The sequence below is a fragment of the Fusarium odoratissimum genome, assembly GCF_000260195.1.
Source record: "Fusarium odoratissimum NRRL 54006 unplaced genomic scaffold supercont1.8, whole genome shotgun sequence".
NCBI lineage: Eukaryota > Fungi > Ascomycota > Sordariomycetes > Hypocreales > Nectriaceae > Fusarium > Fusarium odoratissimum.
In genome coordinates this window covers 1,280,270-1,293,151 of record NW_022158694.1, presented here as the reverse complement: position 1 = coordinate 1,293,151, position 12,882 = coordinate 1,280,270, and the positions used below count along the sequence as shown (strand labels likewise).

General features: G+C 50.3%; 4 protein-coding genes across 5 annotated transcripts; 1 reads left to right on the top strand and 3 right to left on the bottom strand.

Annotated features, from left to right (window-relative positions):
- Nucleotides 1–3: 3 nt before the first annotated feature.
- FOIG_06249 (uncharacterized protein) lies at nucleotides 4–2,463 on the bottom strand. Its single transcript, XM_031205287.1, has 2 exons — nucleotides 928–2,463; nucleotides 4–851 (listed from the first exon to the last, which is right to left on the bottom strand). Exons 1-2 carry the CDS (start codon nucleotides 2,233–2,235, stop codon nucleotides 645–647), a joined length of 1,515 nt encoding a protein of 504 aa, XP_031065536.1. The 5' UTR covers nucleotides 2,236–2,463; the 3' UTR covers nucleotides 4–644.
- A 222-nt stretch (nucleotides 2,464–2,685) lies between these two features.
- FOIG_06248 (uncharacterized protein) lies at nucleotides 2,686–5,809 on the bottom strand. 2 transcript variants are annotated; one of them, XM_031205286.1, is made up of 3 exons: nucleotides 5,334–5,809; nucleotides 4,643–4,921; nucleotides 2,686–4,588 (listed from the first exon to the last, which is right to left on the bottom strand). In XM_031205286.1, the coding sequence occupies exons 1-3, from the start codon at nucleotides 5,447–5,449 to the stop codon at nucleotides 3,232–3,234; spliced, it is 1,752 nt and encodes a 583-aa protein (XP_031065535.1). In that variant the 5' UTR covers nucleotides 5,450–5,809; the 3' UTR covers nucleotides 2,686–3,231. The 2 variants fall into 2 exon arrangements, with proteins under 2 accessions (XP_031065535.1, XP_031065534.1); XM_031205285.1 differs by having other exon boundaries at nucleotides 2,702–4,588; nucleotides 4,643–5,542.
- A 1,506-nt stretch (nucleotides 5,810–7,315) lies between these two features.
- FOIG_06247 (uncharacterized protein) lies at nucleotides 7,316–8,325 on the top strand. Its single transcript, XM_031205284.1, has 2 exons — nucleotides 7,316–7,481; nucleotides 7,660–8,325. The coding sequence occupies exon 2, from the start codon at nucleotides 7,935–7,937 to the stop codon at nucleotides 8,304–8,306; it is 372 nt and encodes a 123-aa protein (XP_031065533.1). The 5' UTR covers nucleotides 7,316–7,481; nucleotides 7,660–7,934; the 3' UTR covers nucleotides 8,307–8,325.
- Nucleotides 8,326–8,474: 149 nt separating this feature from the next.
- Nucleotides 8,475–11,235, bottom strand: FOIG_06246 (uncharacterized protein). Its single transcript, XM_031205283.1, has 4 exons — nucleotides 10,903–11,235; nucleotides 10,762–10,830; nucleotides 10,435–10,672; nucleotides 8,475–10,378 (listed from the first exon to the last, which is right to left on the bottom strand). Exons 1-4 carry the CDS (start codon nucleotides 10,934–10,936, stop codon nucleotides 8,824–8,826), a joined length of 1,896 nt encoding a protein of 631 aa, XP_031065532.1. The 5' UTR covers nucleotides 10,937–11,235; the 3' UTR covers nucleotides 8,475–8,823.
- Nucleotides 11,236–12,882: the final 1,647 nt, after the last annotated feature.

Below are 12,882 nucleotides of genomic sequence, written 5' to 3'. Positions count from 1 at the left end.
ATAGAGCCATAAATTTTAATTCCCTCGTGTATCGCAATAAGCTATTTCACCCCCGTATATACGTAAAACGCCAAATGTCGCCATATCTTGAGTAAAGCCCATCATACGAATGAGCCCTGCCCGCGGCATGTTACCACGCTCTCAACGTCTAAGACTTCCTCTCACCTCTTACCTATCGCGATTGCAATACCAGCCCTCGACTGGCATAGGGGAAGGTTCTACAGAGACCAAGTTAGGAGTTGAGCCAAAGCTCTGTACCTTCAAGACGCTGCGATTTGCAAAAACGACATCGACCTCTTCTTACCCTGCTCAATAACGAGGGCGACGAGTATCGTAGCCTCGATCGTCACCGTATAGATCATCGTCGGAATCGATCAATATTTCTCCATAAACATCGTCTCTATAATGGCCTTGGCGATTCCTGCCCTGCTGGCGGGGAGGATCCTGCGCCGCCAGGCGAGCCGCTTCGCGATTCATCGCAAGTAGCCGATTTTGGTTTATGCGCCTGGCTTCAGCGTCCATCGCGTCGTATGCCGCTTCACGGCGAGACCTGTCTATCTGAGGTGCATCCATCACGTTATAAGGTCGGCGCGGCACGTTCATCTGAGGCGCATCCCTCTCGTTGTAAAATCGGCCCTGGTAGTTTATTTGAGGTGCATCCATCTCATTCCGATACAGCCTGGGAAGGCGGCGATCATCTCTTGCAGGTGGTCTCTCAATGCGCTGCTCGTTGATCTGCATGCGGCCCATACCAGGCATGAGGGCTTCCATGGCGGCACGGCCATCGTCCCGCCGGCGATCCATTCGTATTTGAGGCGCATATCCACCCTGTACATCGACGATGTGGTTAGCTATTCTCATATCTCCCGCGTGAGCCCTGTTTCTAGACACCCTACGTAGGCGAGGGGCGTCGGGTGGATGACCTACCATTAGAGGTTCAACTCTGCGTGGCTCCATTGGCACATCAGCTCGTCTTTCGGCTCGTCTGCGATTTCGCTCACGTTCATATGCGTCTTGATTCCTTTCATCGTGATAACGTCTTTCTCCATGATGATGTCTTTCTCCGTGATGATGTCTTTCACCATGCTGATGTTCCTGTTCGTGATGTTCCCCGCGACGCCGCTGCTCCTGTGGTTCTTGTGGTTCCTCAGGAGGGGGCAACACCAGAGGCCGAATAACCCTTCGCGGTCCCCCGACTCTGGGCGGAACACGCTCCTCCTCACCCTGCATAGGTCGTAGCTGTGGAATCCTCAGCGCTCCATCAGCCCTATCCGCTGCTGCCCCCTCAGTAGGGTGTGGGCGACGACGATACTGCTCCGGCTTCCTACCTGGACGATCCCTCATGGGTACCATAAGGTGAAAGCCTCCATAGACGGGACAGTTGCAGGTATGCCATACTCGACCGCAAATAAAACAAAACTCTTGGCCGCAGGGGCATGTCATGTGGTTGCATGCCTCTGCGAGCTCGATCATCCTGCCGCACCCGGGGCAGTTTACGGTCCGGTTCTCGTCCATGGTGGCCCAGACATCTTCCTCGGCAGCTCCCTCTCGGCAGGGCCGGCCTGGATGGCCTCGCTCACCGCAGTCGCGACATGTGTGTGTGTCGCATAACAAACAATGCCCGTTACGACCAGGTGGAATAAACGCTGCGCAGTTACCGTCATGGCAGTATAGTCTATCGTGGATCGGTACATCAGCTTCCTCTCGCATCTGGCGGAAAAGATGAACCAAAGCAGGGGCGCGTGCAAGTGCAACACCCTCCTCAGTGATAGGCTCGCAGCATCTCGGCGGAAACTCTTCTTGGGAACGAAGACCGACTCGAATAGCTTCACGGTAGCAAGGTAAACAGTAATTGTGGCCGCAAAGAGCTCTAAAGTGAGCGTCATCGCCACAGATCATGCAGTCCTCGCCATTTCCTCGTTCAGGTGCAGGGTCATTTGCGGCTTCACGAAAAGCAATTCTCCTCTCGGTTCGATCCAGCACGACTCGATGGTTGGTATTGCGAACTTCGGGGCTGCGCAGTCGCTCAAATGCTAACTCTTCCTCGGTAATAATTCTACCGACCAGGAATGCCTGCTCATCATCCTCTGCAAGTTCTAGAGCGATGGAAATTAACCTGGCCAGGTATGGCTCCGAGAAGCCGTCGTCTCCTTCAGGGGGTAGGAGCTCATGACGGATCAACAAGTCAAGAAAGTCTGGGTGGACGCGGTCGAGGGCGTCAGAAACATCCGACATGCTGGACAGATTTCTGACAGAGGCAGGGAGTGTATAGAAATGTTATGGGTGTCGCAACTACGGACCTGTCAAAGGTATATAGGTGTCAAGTCGCTGAGGTTCCTCTAAGCAGGTGTAAGTAGCGAAAGAAGTAGTAGTATAAATTATAAGGTTATAGACTGCTTAGATGTCAACTGGAGATTTGTGCGAGACGTCAGAAGGTTTGTGGGAAAGAAAGCTTATTAGGTAGAAAGGGTTAGGAACGAAGGTATGGGAAGCTTTTATCTTTGGGTTGAGAGGCAGCTCAAAGCACGCTTTGACCGACTGTTCACGTATTGCCAACAGTGACCAGAGTCAAGCGCAAGGCAGTTTCAGTGCCTGGTTGAAGAACAAGGCCACAGACTTCCAGTGACATAGTGCACAGGGGCGTGTTCGCCGGTGACAAGTAGGGTCGACAGCGTACTCATGTACCCAGCGACAGAGTCCAGGATCTCACAAGGGATTGATAGACAGTACAAAGCGTATTAGATGCTCAAAAATGCTGGTATTTGGTAGCTGACAGGTAATCAGATCGATATCAAGCCTTTCTGTAACCCCAAGAAATCCATCCGTGGCCATGCGCCGTCACTTCGCTCCTCTCGACTATTAGCCGCTGCCCACAGGGTATCCGGGCATCCATTCATCGACGATGTAAAACACTGTGACTCCCTGAAAAAGATGGTAGGTAAATCATGAAAAAGATGTCCAAGAGCCAAGAGTTTGGTATCCAGCCCAGCCAAGTCCCCAGTACCGATAGTCCATCCGTAGCCCCAGGCTGAGGGACGATTTGAGTTGATGTGATGGGCAACAAACAAAGAAACAGAATCCATATAAAATGAGAATGAAATCATCAATGACCATGACAATAACGCGTAAACCCCACAAACTCCACCTCGTCATGAACTCCATCGCTGATTCCTTATGTGACGTCCAGGCAAAAGACACGCAATTTAGACAAACAATTCGGCGACGTGGAGCCTAATAGCTGAAGTCGACATTGGCCATGGCCATCGGCGGTGGACCCTTGTTCTGGTCATTGTTGTTGTTGTTGTTACTAGGCGATGAACCGTTGTTGTTATTGTTCTGATTCACGGTGATTGATGATGCGTCACCGTCACCCAAAGTTGTGTCTGCGCTTGATGCAGTCGTCGTTGTTTGCAGCTCGTGGCCTGCAGGTGGTTGGGCGCTCGGTGACCAACCATCGTTGAGCATCTGCTGGAAACTCCAGCTCGGTTCGAATGACTTGCTATTCCATGCGTGGTTCACTCGTTCGTACATCTCGTCGATCTGTTCCAGGCTGATCTTACTTGTTTCGTACACGTTACACCACACAAAGAAGACCGCCAGAATGCAAAAGGCGCCCCAAATGAAGAAAATTTTTGGCCCAAAGGAGGCGTTGCCTGGCCCTGATCCAACCAAGAAAGGTACACTGTAGCCGATACCAAAGTTGAGAAGCCAGTTTGACGCTGTTGAAACCGACATGGCCTTTGCACGGACTTTGAGGGGATAAATCTCTGATGTTACGACCCACACCACGGGTCCCCAAGAAGCAGCGAAGAAGAAGATGTTGATAGCACAGAATGTGATGAGAATGGTCTGCGATGCTTTCTCGTAACTCTGCCCTGTCGCAGTATCGAAAGACGCCATAAGGAGTTGGCAGCCGGCCATTCCAATGGCTCCGATCATCAAAAGCTTTCGTCGACCCCAGCGTTCGATAACCAACAGGCCTGGTATTGTCGAGACAACATTGATGACGTTGATAATAAGCGATTTGGTGTATGGGCTCTCGACGCCGGCACCGTCAAAGAAGGATGTGCTGTAGTACATTATGAAGTTAATACCGGTGAGCTGTTGAAGCATCTGGAGACCGCAACCAGTAAATGTTCGTCGACCAAGGTGTGGGGAACCAATAAAGATGTCTTTATAACTGTCGGGTCCTAATGTTAATTCGTATTGGTGGTTTGCTATCATTTCTTGCAGTTCGTCAACGAGCGCTGGATGTGTAATGTCTAGTCGTCGAAGTCGACTGAGTGAAAGACCGGCTTCGGCGTGAAGGCCCTTCTTAACAAGGAAACGGGGTGTTTCCGGTAGTAATAATAAGCCGCCGGTAAGAATAATGGCTGGCACAATCTGAAGGCCGAGAGGGATACGATAAGCGGAGGAATCTTTGAGTTTAGAGGCGAGAATGTTGACTACAGAGGCGGAGAAGAGGCCAATTGTAATTGATAGTTGATATGCGCAGACGAGGGTACCTCTGATCCATTTTGGTGCCATTTCAGACTGATATAATGGAACAAGGACCGAAATGAGGCCGACACCAATGCCAGCGAGAAATCTAGAGACATTATTAACGATATGGTCTTCCATATAAGAGATGAGGTGCACATACCTCCCAACCAGTAACAAATCTATATTGTTAGCGCAAACTTGGAAGATGGCACCGAGGCAGAAGATGCCCACGGCCACAAGAAGGGTCTTGCGACGGCCTAGAGAATCGCCAGTGGGTGCAGCAAGTAGAGCACCGAGGGCAGTGCCAGCGCTGAGGATGGCGACGATAATAGATGAGTCTTTTGTACAAATGTCGAGGGCGCCCTTTTCGTCGTGGCAATTTGTGTGCTTTCCGAATTGTTCCTTGAACTCTGTCATGGCAAGGATGCCGTTGATGGCTCTGTGAAGAGATATGGTTAGTTTCTGGCTGTCAAAATGATGTGACGCGATGAAATGGGCTGGTATGGACAAGTCCGTGGTCGGAGAATCGAGTCGGAGTTTCTCGTGGGAGGTTCGTCGAGACAAGTCGCTGCCGTTTCGTACATCGCCCTTGTTTCGCTTTCCTTCTTGCACTTCCTCCGGCGATATTGCCTTGCGTTCTTTTGAGATATATGTGGTGATGGCTTCGTCATGCATGTCACACGAGTCCGTGGCAGTCGTCGCATCGTCAAATCGAATAAAGTATCGTCGATGGGTCCCGGTATCTCCCTCATGAGCAACATCGTTGGTGTAGCGACTTCGAGAATCGTATGTCGTGATCCATCCATATCCAAAGGCATCCAAAGTCAAAAGAAAATGGTGGTCAGTCTTACCCAGTATCGTAGCCGAACAGCAACCCGCCAGAGGCAACGAAGAGACCGACCATGATGGCCGGCGCCGACGAGCCCGCGACATTGTCGGGTTTCTGCCAGCCCATGGCAATGGCCATGGTGTCGGGTGTTGAAGTCGTCAATCCAGGGTCAGAGGTATCAAGAGCGAAAGGCTCCGGGTCGGCGAGATTTTGGTGGAGGTTGAAGGGTTGAGAAGATCAACGGGGGGACATTGGGCGGTTCCGTGTGGGTAATATTTGGATGGGACTGGCCACTGGTCGACCTTCTAGCCCGGCCGTTATAGTGCTAGACCTCGCACTGGGTACGGAATACCTTTTGGTGCTGTAATGGTCAAAGTCAATGCCTCCAGGTTCGCTAGTCTTTAAAAGGAGAGGGGAGAGCACGTGGCACATAACCAAATGTGAAAAGAGAAGGGGATAGAATAGATGAAATAGCAGAGTCGATAGTTAAGTTTGAGCCTTGGTGCTCAAGGCGTCTTCCATTAAACTATCAGAAGAGACTCAAAAGGAAGACCACAGAGAGGGGCAGACATGAATGGCGAGAGACTCCCATCTCCAGACAAGGAGGCAAAAGCAGGAATGATCATCACTCCAAAGCCTGACCATTCCTCATCCAGTCAAGCTTCAGCATTGGCTCTCTGACCTGCAGCCACTGGAACCTCGTCAAGCCATCCCAGTGGGTTCTTTTCACTGGAACGAGCGTAGACTGGCTGAGCTAAGCGAGTCTACAGTGCGATTCCCCTCAAAATCAGCCAAAACACTCCAGCAAAAGGATGGATACCTTCAGAAAAAAGACGTCGCTGGTATCATCACACAAGCATCACGGTTCAGGACATTATTTTCACCTTACACAGCACGCGAAGCAATCCAAGCACTGCCCTCGAGCTTGTCTTGAGTTCCCGATTCTGAAACTGAGTCACATTGGCACGGTCCCTGTCCGAGCAAGACCTGAGAGAGAAACAGGGGAGCTTCATTTTTTCAGCTCATAAACGACCAAGCCATAGTTTCATGTCGTACAGAGTACGCAAGCTAGAAATGCAAGAAAATCAGGAAATTCGTATACAGATTTATGTGGCTGTGGGTAGGACCGAACTCATTATGAGGATTCTATGATGGGAATTTACATATCATAGACTTGAGGAAGGGGCATTGTCAACATTATTGTCACAGAGACGGGATGATAGGTCTTGAGAAACAAAGAAGCTCTCTTGTCATATTTCGGGCCCCGAGGACACTCCGCTGTTAGCTGCATTCATGCATCTCAGTTCAAGGGTGATAACTCTCGGTAATATTCCGCTGTAAGAACATGGTATGAACTTGTATTCCGAAAATTTGGATTCGAAATCAGGTCGTTCTCATGCAAGCCATTGTGTCTTCCAACCTCTCAATAAATAATGTTAATTATAGAGTTGTTGATCGTGTTTAGTACCCGAACCATCAGCAACTCCACCATAAACTCCTTCAGGATGATCGGATGAACATTGCAGTTCACTCTCACGCCAAGAGCACAGTCAGAACACTGTCTCCCGCACTAAGCCACTCCAACCCTCAACAGCGCCGCCGCCATGCAGCGCTTACCCCGGCCTAGCACCGCTTTCCCTTTTCTCCCCAGACTGTAGAGACAAGTCCCTTCACTCAACCTGATTGCGTAATCAGTACTTTTGAGCAACGTGCAGAGTCACACAGTCTCCAGTTTCCCCCAGACAAATCACCCCGGGGTTTTAGTCCGGGTCCGGTACTGAATACTTGACCAACGGACAACCCTTGTAGGCAGAGAGCCAAGTCAAGTTCATGACTCTGAACAAAGAATGGGGGATACCACAAGCGAGTTTTTCTTTCTCTTTGTTATGGGGCTTTTTAAGCTTCAAATATGGTCTGATTAATTACTTGAACCCTTTCCCACGAGACCGGGTTCAGCCGCTCGGGAGCCGAAAACACAGCCAGAGACAGGAGTTGTAGACATTCTGATTTGATTTGATTTGATTTGAGTCGGCGATTGGTTGATGCGTACAGTACCTTGGACTTCTACTGCCCATCACATCACCAACAGCGAGTTTCTCAGGTCATGCGACGGTGCTTGCTTGGCGTATTCACTTGTGGCCTGGTACAACAAGACTCGGTACGACAGAATGTTAGTTATCCCGCCCTTTTCGGGAGTATGTGCACTCACTGATGAGGGTTCCTTTGCGTCCTGTCAAATGCGATAACAAGATCTGTGTTATAGCCATCAGATCATCATACAATGGAGACTCCGCCGAATATATTTAGATAGTGTCAAGTTTCATTGTCACCCTGTTGACACATAGCAGACAGGTACCTAGTCTACAGTGCAGTATTCCCCCAAGTGTCACGGCTGGCACCACAGTGTTCTTTTTTCATCCAAAGACATGGCTCTGTGGGGTGCAGAAAGGCTGGGGTTGAAACATGGGTTAACGACATAAGGCCGAGCCATTGCTTGGTAGCGTGTCAGAAATGCCGCTTGCTACGAACGGCGGTCGTCTTTCACGTGGCTGCTAGATCATCTCTGCTGGACATATCAGATCATAAAGAGAAATTCGTATAGTTCTTGTGTACCGTGGCTTGGATGGAATTGTCGGGAGAGCGGACGGAAAGGGACGCAAGTGTAAGGTCAAGCACATACAACGTTGAGTCGAATCTTGTGAACCTACCCTGGACTGTCAAACATGATGATAAAACGGGCGTTTTTCGTATATGTCTCATGTACAATATCATTGAGGCCGGAGTGATAACAGCATTGTCAATCAGATATCAGATAAAGATTGGCGGTTGTTGTTTCGTTGGTTTACCGTTCCTGCTTGGTGTGTTCAATACCTCAAATACATCACAGCTGGATATCAAAAGATCTCGAAAGTGGCACAAGCTGTCATTGTTGTATTCAGTCATACTATCATCAATGCAACGTATTCTCAGGGCCGCGTGGAGTGTAACAGACTAAAACATTCCCAGATAAACCTGATCGTCAGGCACATCGTAATACGCAAAGTAAAAATTCTTCGTAATACATGTGCAATGTTCGATAACCTCCAAGCCACCATCCCAAGAGGCGCAAGAAAACCTAGGACCTCTTTTCTAACTGATAAAAAGTCCTAGGTAAGTTTAGTATATCGTAGGAAACCTTTAGACCATTTATTTTAGTACCCTAATTTAACATCAGAAGTTTTCCTTCTCCCTAAGGCATCCCTATCATTGACTAACACAGCCGCCAACACCTAAGTTTCACCACTAGACAAACTGCACAGAGACGGGTTATTAATGTTAAAAATATCTTCATAAATTTGTATAAACTAGATTTAGCAACAAGCTTGCATGCATCCCGCCTATGAATACAAAAATCCCAGACGCCTAATATTTGCCAGAGCCCTTTTTGCGGGCATAGGGTACTACAAAATTCTCGCACAAAAAATCACACAAGAGTCATCGCCGCGTCACCATAGTTACATCAGACATTCGACCTAAGGCTCAAGAGTAACCTCCTGGCCCTTGACGCGGCCAATGACCTGCTGAGGCGCGTACTTGGGAATGACCTCGTCGTCGTGCAGCATCTCGAACTCCTCAGTCGCGTCGCGGCCCATGAAGTTCAGGATGGCCTGTACGCCACCAGGGTGCTCCTCGAGCCAGTTGCTGAGGTCCATGACGACACCCTTGACGACGACCCAGACGTTGTCCTTGGTGTTGTGCTTGGCGATCTCCTCCATGGTGAACTCCTTCTCAGGGACCTTGAAGGCCTTGGGGTCGTTGGGCTTAGCAGCCTTGGCACCGTCGTCCTTGGTAGGGTTGGGGCCAGCAGAGGCTGTGGCCTGCTCGTCAACCTTTGAAGGAGCACCAGAGCCTGAGGGAGCGGCGCCGGGAGCACCCCAAGAGACAGTTACCTGGTTGGGCACTGAGGGGTCAAGGTGCAGAGAGATCTGACCAACACGCTCAGCAGCACTGCCGGCACCGCCCTTGAGAGCGTTCTGGAAGAGGTAGTTGCTGGCAGTGTCACCAGCAACACGACCGTAGACAACACAGCCGAGAAGAGAAGAACCACCAAGACGGTTGGCGCCGTGAACACCACCAGCCAACTCACCACAGGCGTAGAGACCCTCGAAGGGCTGCTTCTCCTGGTTGAGGACCTGGGCCTTGTCGTTGATCTCAATACCACCCATGGTGAAGTGGAGAACGGGCTCCATGACGGCGACGTGGAAGTCATCGTCAACGTTGACGGGCAAGTTGTGGAAGAACTTCTTGCCCCAGGGGTCCTTCTGCTTGCCATCGGCAATGTCGTTATAGGTAGAGAAGGTCTTCTGGAGATGCTCAGGAGTGCAGCCAATCTCCTTGGCGAGCTCCTTACCGGTCATCTTCTTCATGAGACCACGGCCAGAGTAGTGGCGGGTGTGGAAGTCAAGAACCTTGGAGGCCTTGGAGTTGAGAACAAGGCGAATGGGGAACTTGTTCTTCTTCTTCTCCTCCCACATCATGCCGGAGACGTAGTCACGGTGACCGAGCTCATCACAGAATCGGTCACCATCGGCGTTGAGGAGGAGACCACCCTCACCACGGAGAGCCTCAGCAGCAAGGAACTTCCACTTGGAGCCGGGGTCCTTGGGGTCGACGAGACCTGTGGGGTGGACCTGGACCTTGTCCATGTCAATGCCGTTACCGCCAATGGCCATAACCATCTTCTGACCGTCACCAGTAGCGTGTGTGCCGTTTGTGGTGGCAAGGCCATAGGTATCAGGTCGGTGCTTCTTGAGCAGAGAAGACTCGGAGAAATCAGCGGCGTAGCCACCAGTAGCGAGGACGACGGGACCGTCAATGGAGACGATCTCACCGTTGTACTCGTACTTGACACCAGTGACCTTGTTACCCTCCTTGTTAAGCTCGGTGACGCGGGCCTTCTTGATGATCTCGACGCGGCCGGGTTCGCTCTCGGCAAGCTCCTCAAGGCGCTGCATCAGGGCGTATGTGATGGCCATACCAGGGAACTTGGCATCGTGGCCTCGGTGGGTTCGGGGCTGGGAGTGACCACTGTGATGATTGTTAGGTTATTGTTTCAATGCTGACGGGAGGCGAATTGAACATACCCGAGACGAGAGACGAGGGTGAGATCGAGGTTGAACTCATCCTGAAGCCACTCGACAGCAGCAGCGGACTTGTAGGTAAGAACCTTGATAAGGTCGGGTCTAGCCTTGTCACGGGCAGACTTGAGAGTATCATCGTAGAACTGCTTGACGCTGTCGGGAATGCCAGACTCAACCTGCGTCCTTGTGAGAGCACCGTTGATGCCGGAAGTAGCCTTGGTAGAATTTCCACCGAAGAAGCCTACAGGAAGCGAATGTCAGTGAATGTTGCGGTCTACTAAGTCCAGGCGCTTCAATGCGCTGGGTTAGTGGGTGTTGGTAGTGACGTACCCTGCTTGTCGAGGACAACAACGTTGCCGCCAGCCAAGTAAATGGTGTGCGCAGCAGACAGACCAGAGACTGAAAACAGATGTTAGAATCGTCGCAACACACGGCGCAAAGCCTCCGAGAGGCGAATCGGCGTCAACTTACGGCCACCGCCAACGATAATCACTCTAGGAGCCATTGTTGTGTGTGTATTGTGTATGTGAGTATATGGAGAGGGTATAAAGAAGACACGGCAGACTCCCACGCAAGAATACAATAGTAAAAGGGAGATGTTCTTGGGAGGGGGAATAAGAATACAGGTTCAAAAAGAAAAAAGGTCGGAGGAAGAGGAGGATCAAGGGACAAGTTCTTATTTAGTACTGTATGCGATCGATGGACGCCAACAAGGCCGAGGGCGAGAGGCAAGCACCGAACCGAAAGATGCAAGGTAGTAAGGCGTTACCCAGTAGTGGATGCCGAGGTCGAACCATGAATGAATGATGAGCGCGTGCAAAAAAGAGCGGGCGTGGGCTGGGCCGCCTGAGGAGAGAGGTGAGTTTAACGACGTGGGTCATCGACGAGGTTCAAGTACTTGTTTACCAAAATAACAGCACATATTACTCTATTATTATTGATTTAATTATGTATCTATACTTTTACTCTTCCCTCATCTGTTAGATGATACTTTTTTATGTCTTTTGGCCTCTCTGTTCATGAACTGTCGCAAACACTGACCTGACGGACTTTGAACTTGCAGCAAATCAGCTGCCACCATTTTCTCAGCATAGCAAGGCCAAGGCCTAGGATTGCTCCCCGGAAGCGGCTGCAATGCCCACTGAGACTTAGCGTCAGTTCCCTGTATCCACCCCCGCTACAGTTGGAATTTGGGGATTGGGGGAGATGCATCAATTCCATCAGTTGAACTTTCATATGAACGTTTACTCGCCTATTGAGGTGCAATACTCTGTAAACTTGAGACTTCTCACCAATTGAGGGTCCTGTAGTCTCTAGTCCACATTCTGTCCCCAACAAAGACCACTTCGGCTCAGTTACTCGCTGCCCTCGCCGTAAGCTACGCCGAAACACCGCATCGCATTTGTCTACCAGGCGACCGGGCAACCCACCGACAATGGCCTCTCTCGCGACTGATGTGCCGAGGTCTCCGCTTCTGAGGACATTGTGGGGAAAGCTACAGCATCTCAGGCTAAGGTGTTAAGTCAACACTACAGTGTTGTTCCGGGGTTCCGGGGTTCCGACTTGTCTAGGTAATAAGGAGTCTATCATGGGAGCATGGTCTTTAACCGGGTGTATTATATCTCGTCTATTTATTTTATTATAACTCTGAGCATGTGAAAAAAAACAATTCTCCTCATGCAATCTCCTCACTCTTCATCTTTCTCCTCCTTCTGACACCTGAGACTCATCCAATTATGTCTCTCTTCTCCAAACCCCACACAGCCGGACTTGTGACCGACCGCCTCGGCCAAGTAACCGGACACACCACGGATCACTCAAACATGAACTTGAACCGTACACGTGATCTGAACTGATCAATTCTTCCTCTCGAGTCCAGTAAATCATCAGACTTTCACATGCTATCTCCTCCTCCTCCAAAAAAAAAAAAAGCACATGAATCGTCTGCATAACTGAAACCCTCCCGCATCTTGTCCATGACGCCGTCTTCCCCACGTTCATGACTAGAGATCCAGTGACAGGCATTCATTCTCAGGCTTGTGACAGTTTGATCTGGTCAGCTGGTTTCTTTTTCGACGTCGCTCATTCGCTTACTGTTCTGAAAAAGCACGTGAAAGTCTTGCCTCCATTCTTTCTCTGGGGATTAGAGTCCTCCTTGGGCTTAAGTTTTCCCCAGATTCTTACACGTGCATCATCTGACCCCGGAAATTGTCTGAGCCTCCGCCACTTCTGCTCTTCCATTTGTCCAGAACCTCTGCCGTCTTACTGAAACCTGGGGGCTGACTCAGCGTGTTTTCACATGTGAATACCAGTACCGAAGGGTCAATGGAACTCAGAGTCCGAGTCAAATCAGGCCGGTTGTAACCTGCAGTCTCGACGGTCTGCTGTTGCTTCGCTGATCCCTTTTTCATTTCTGCAAAAGGGACTCCTCATGCAGGGTTCAATCTCAAA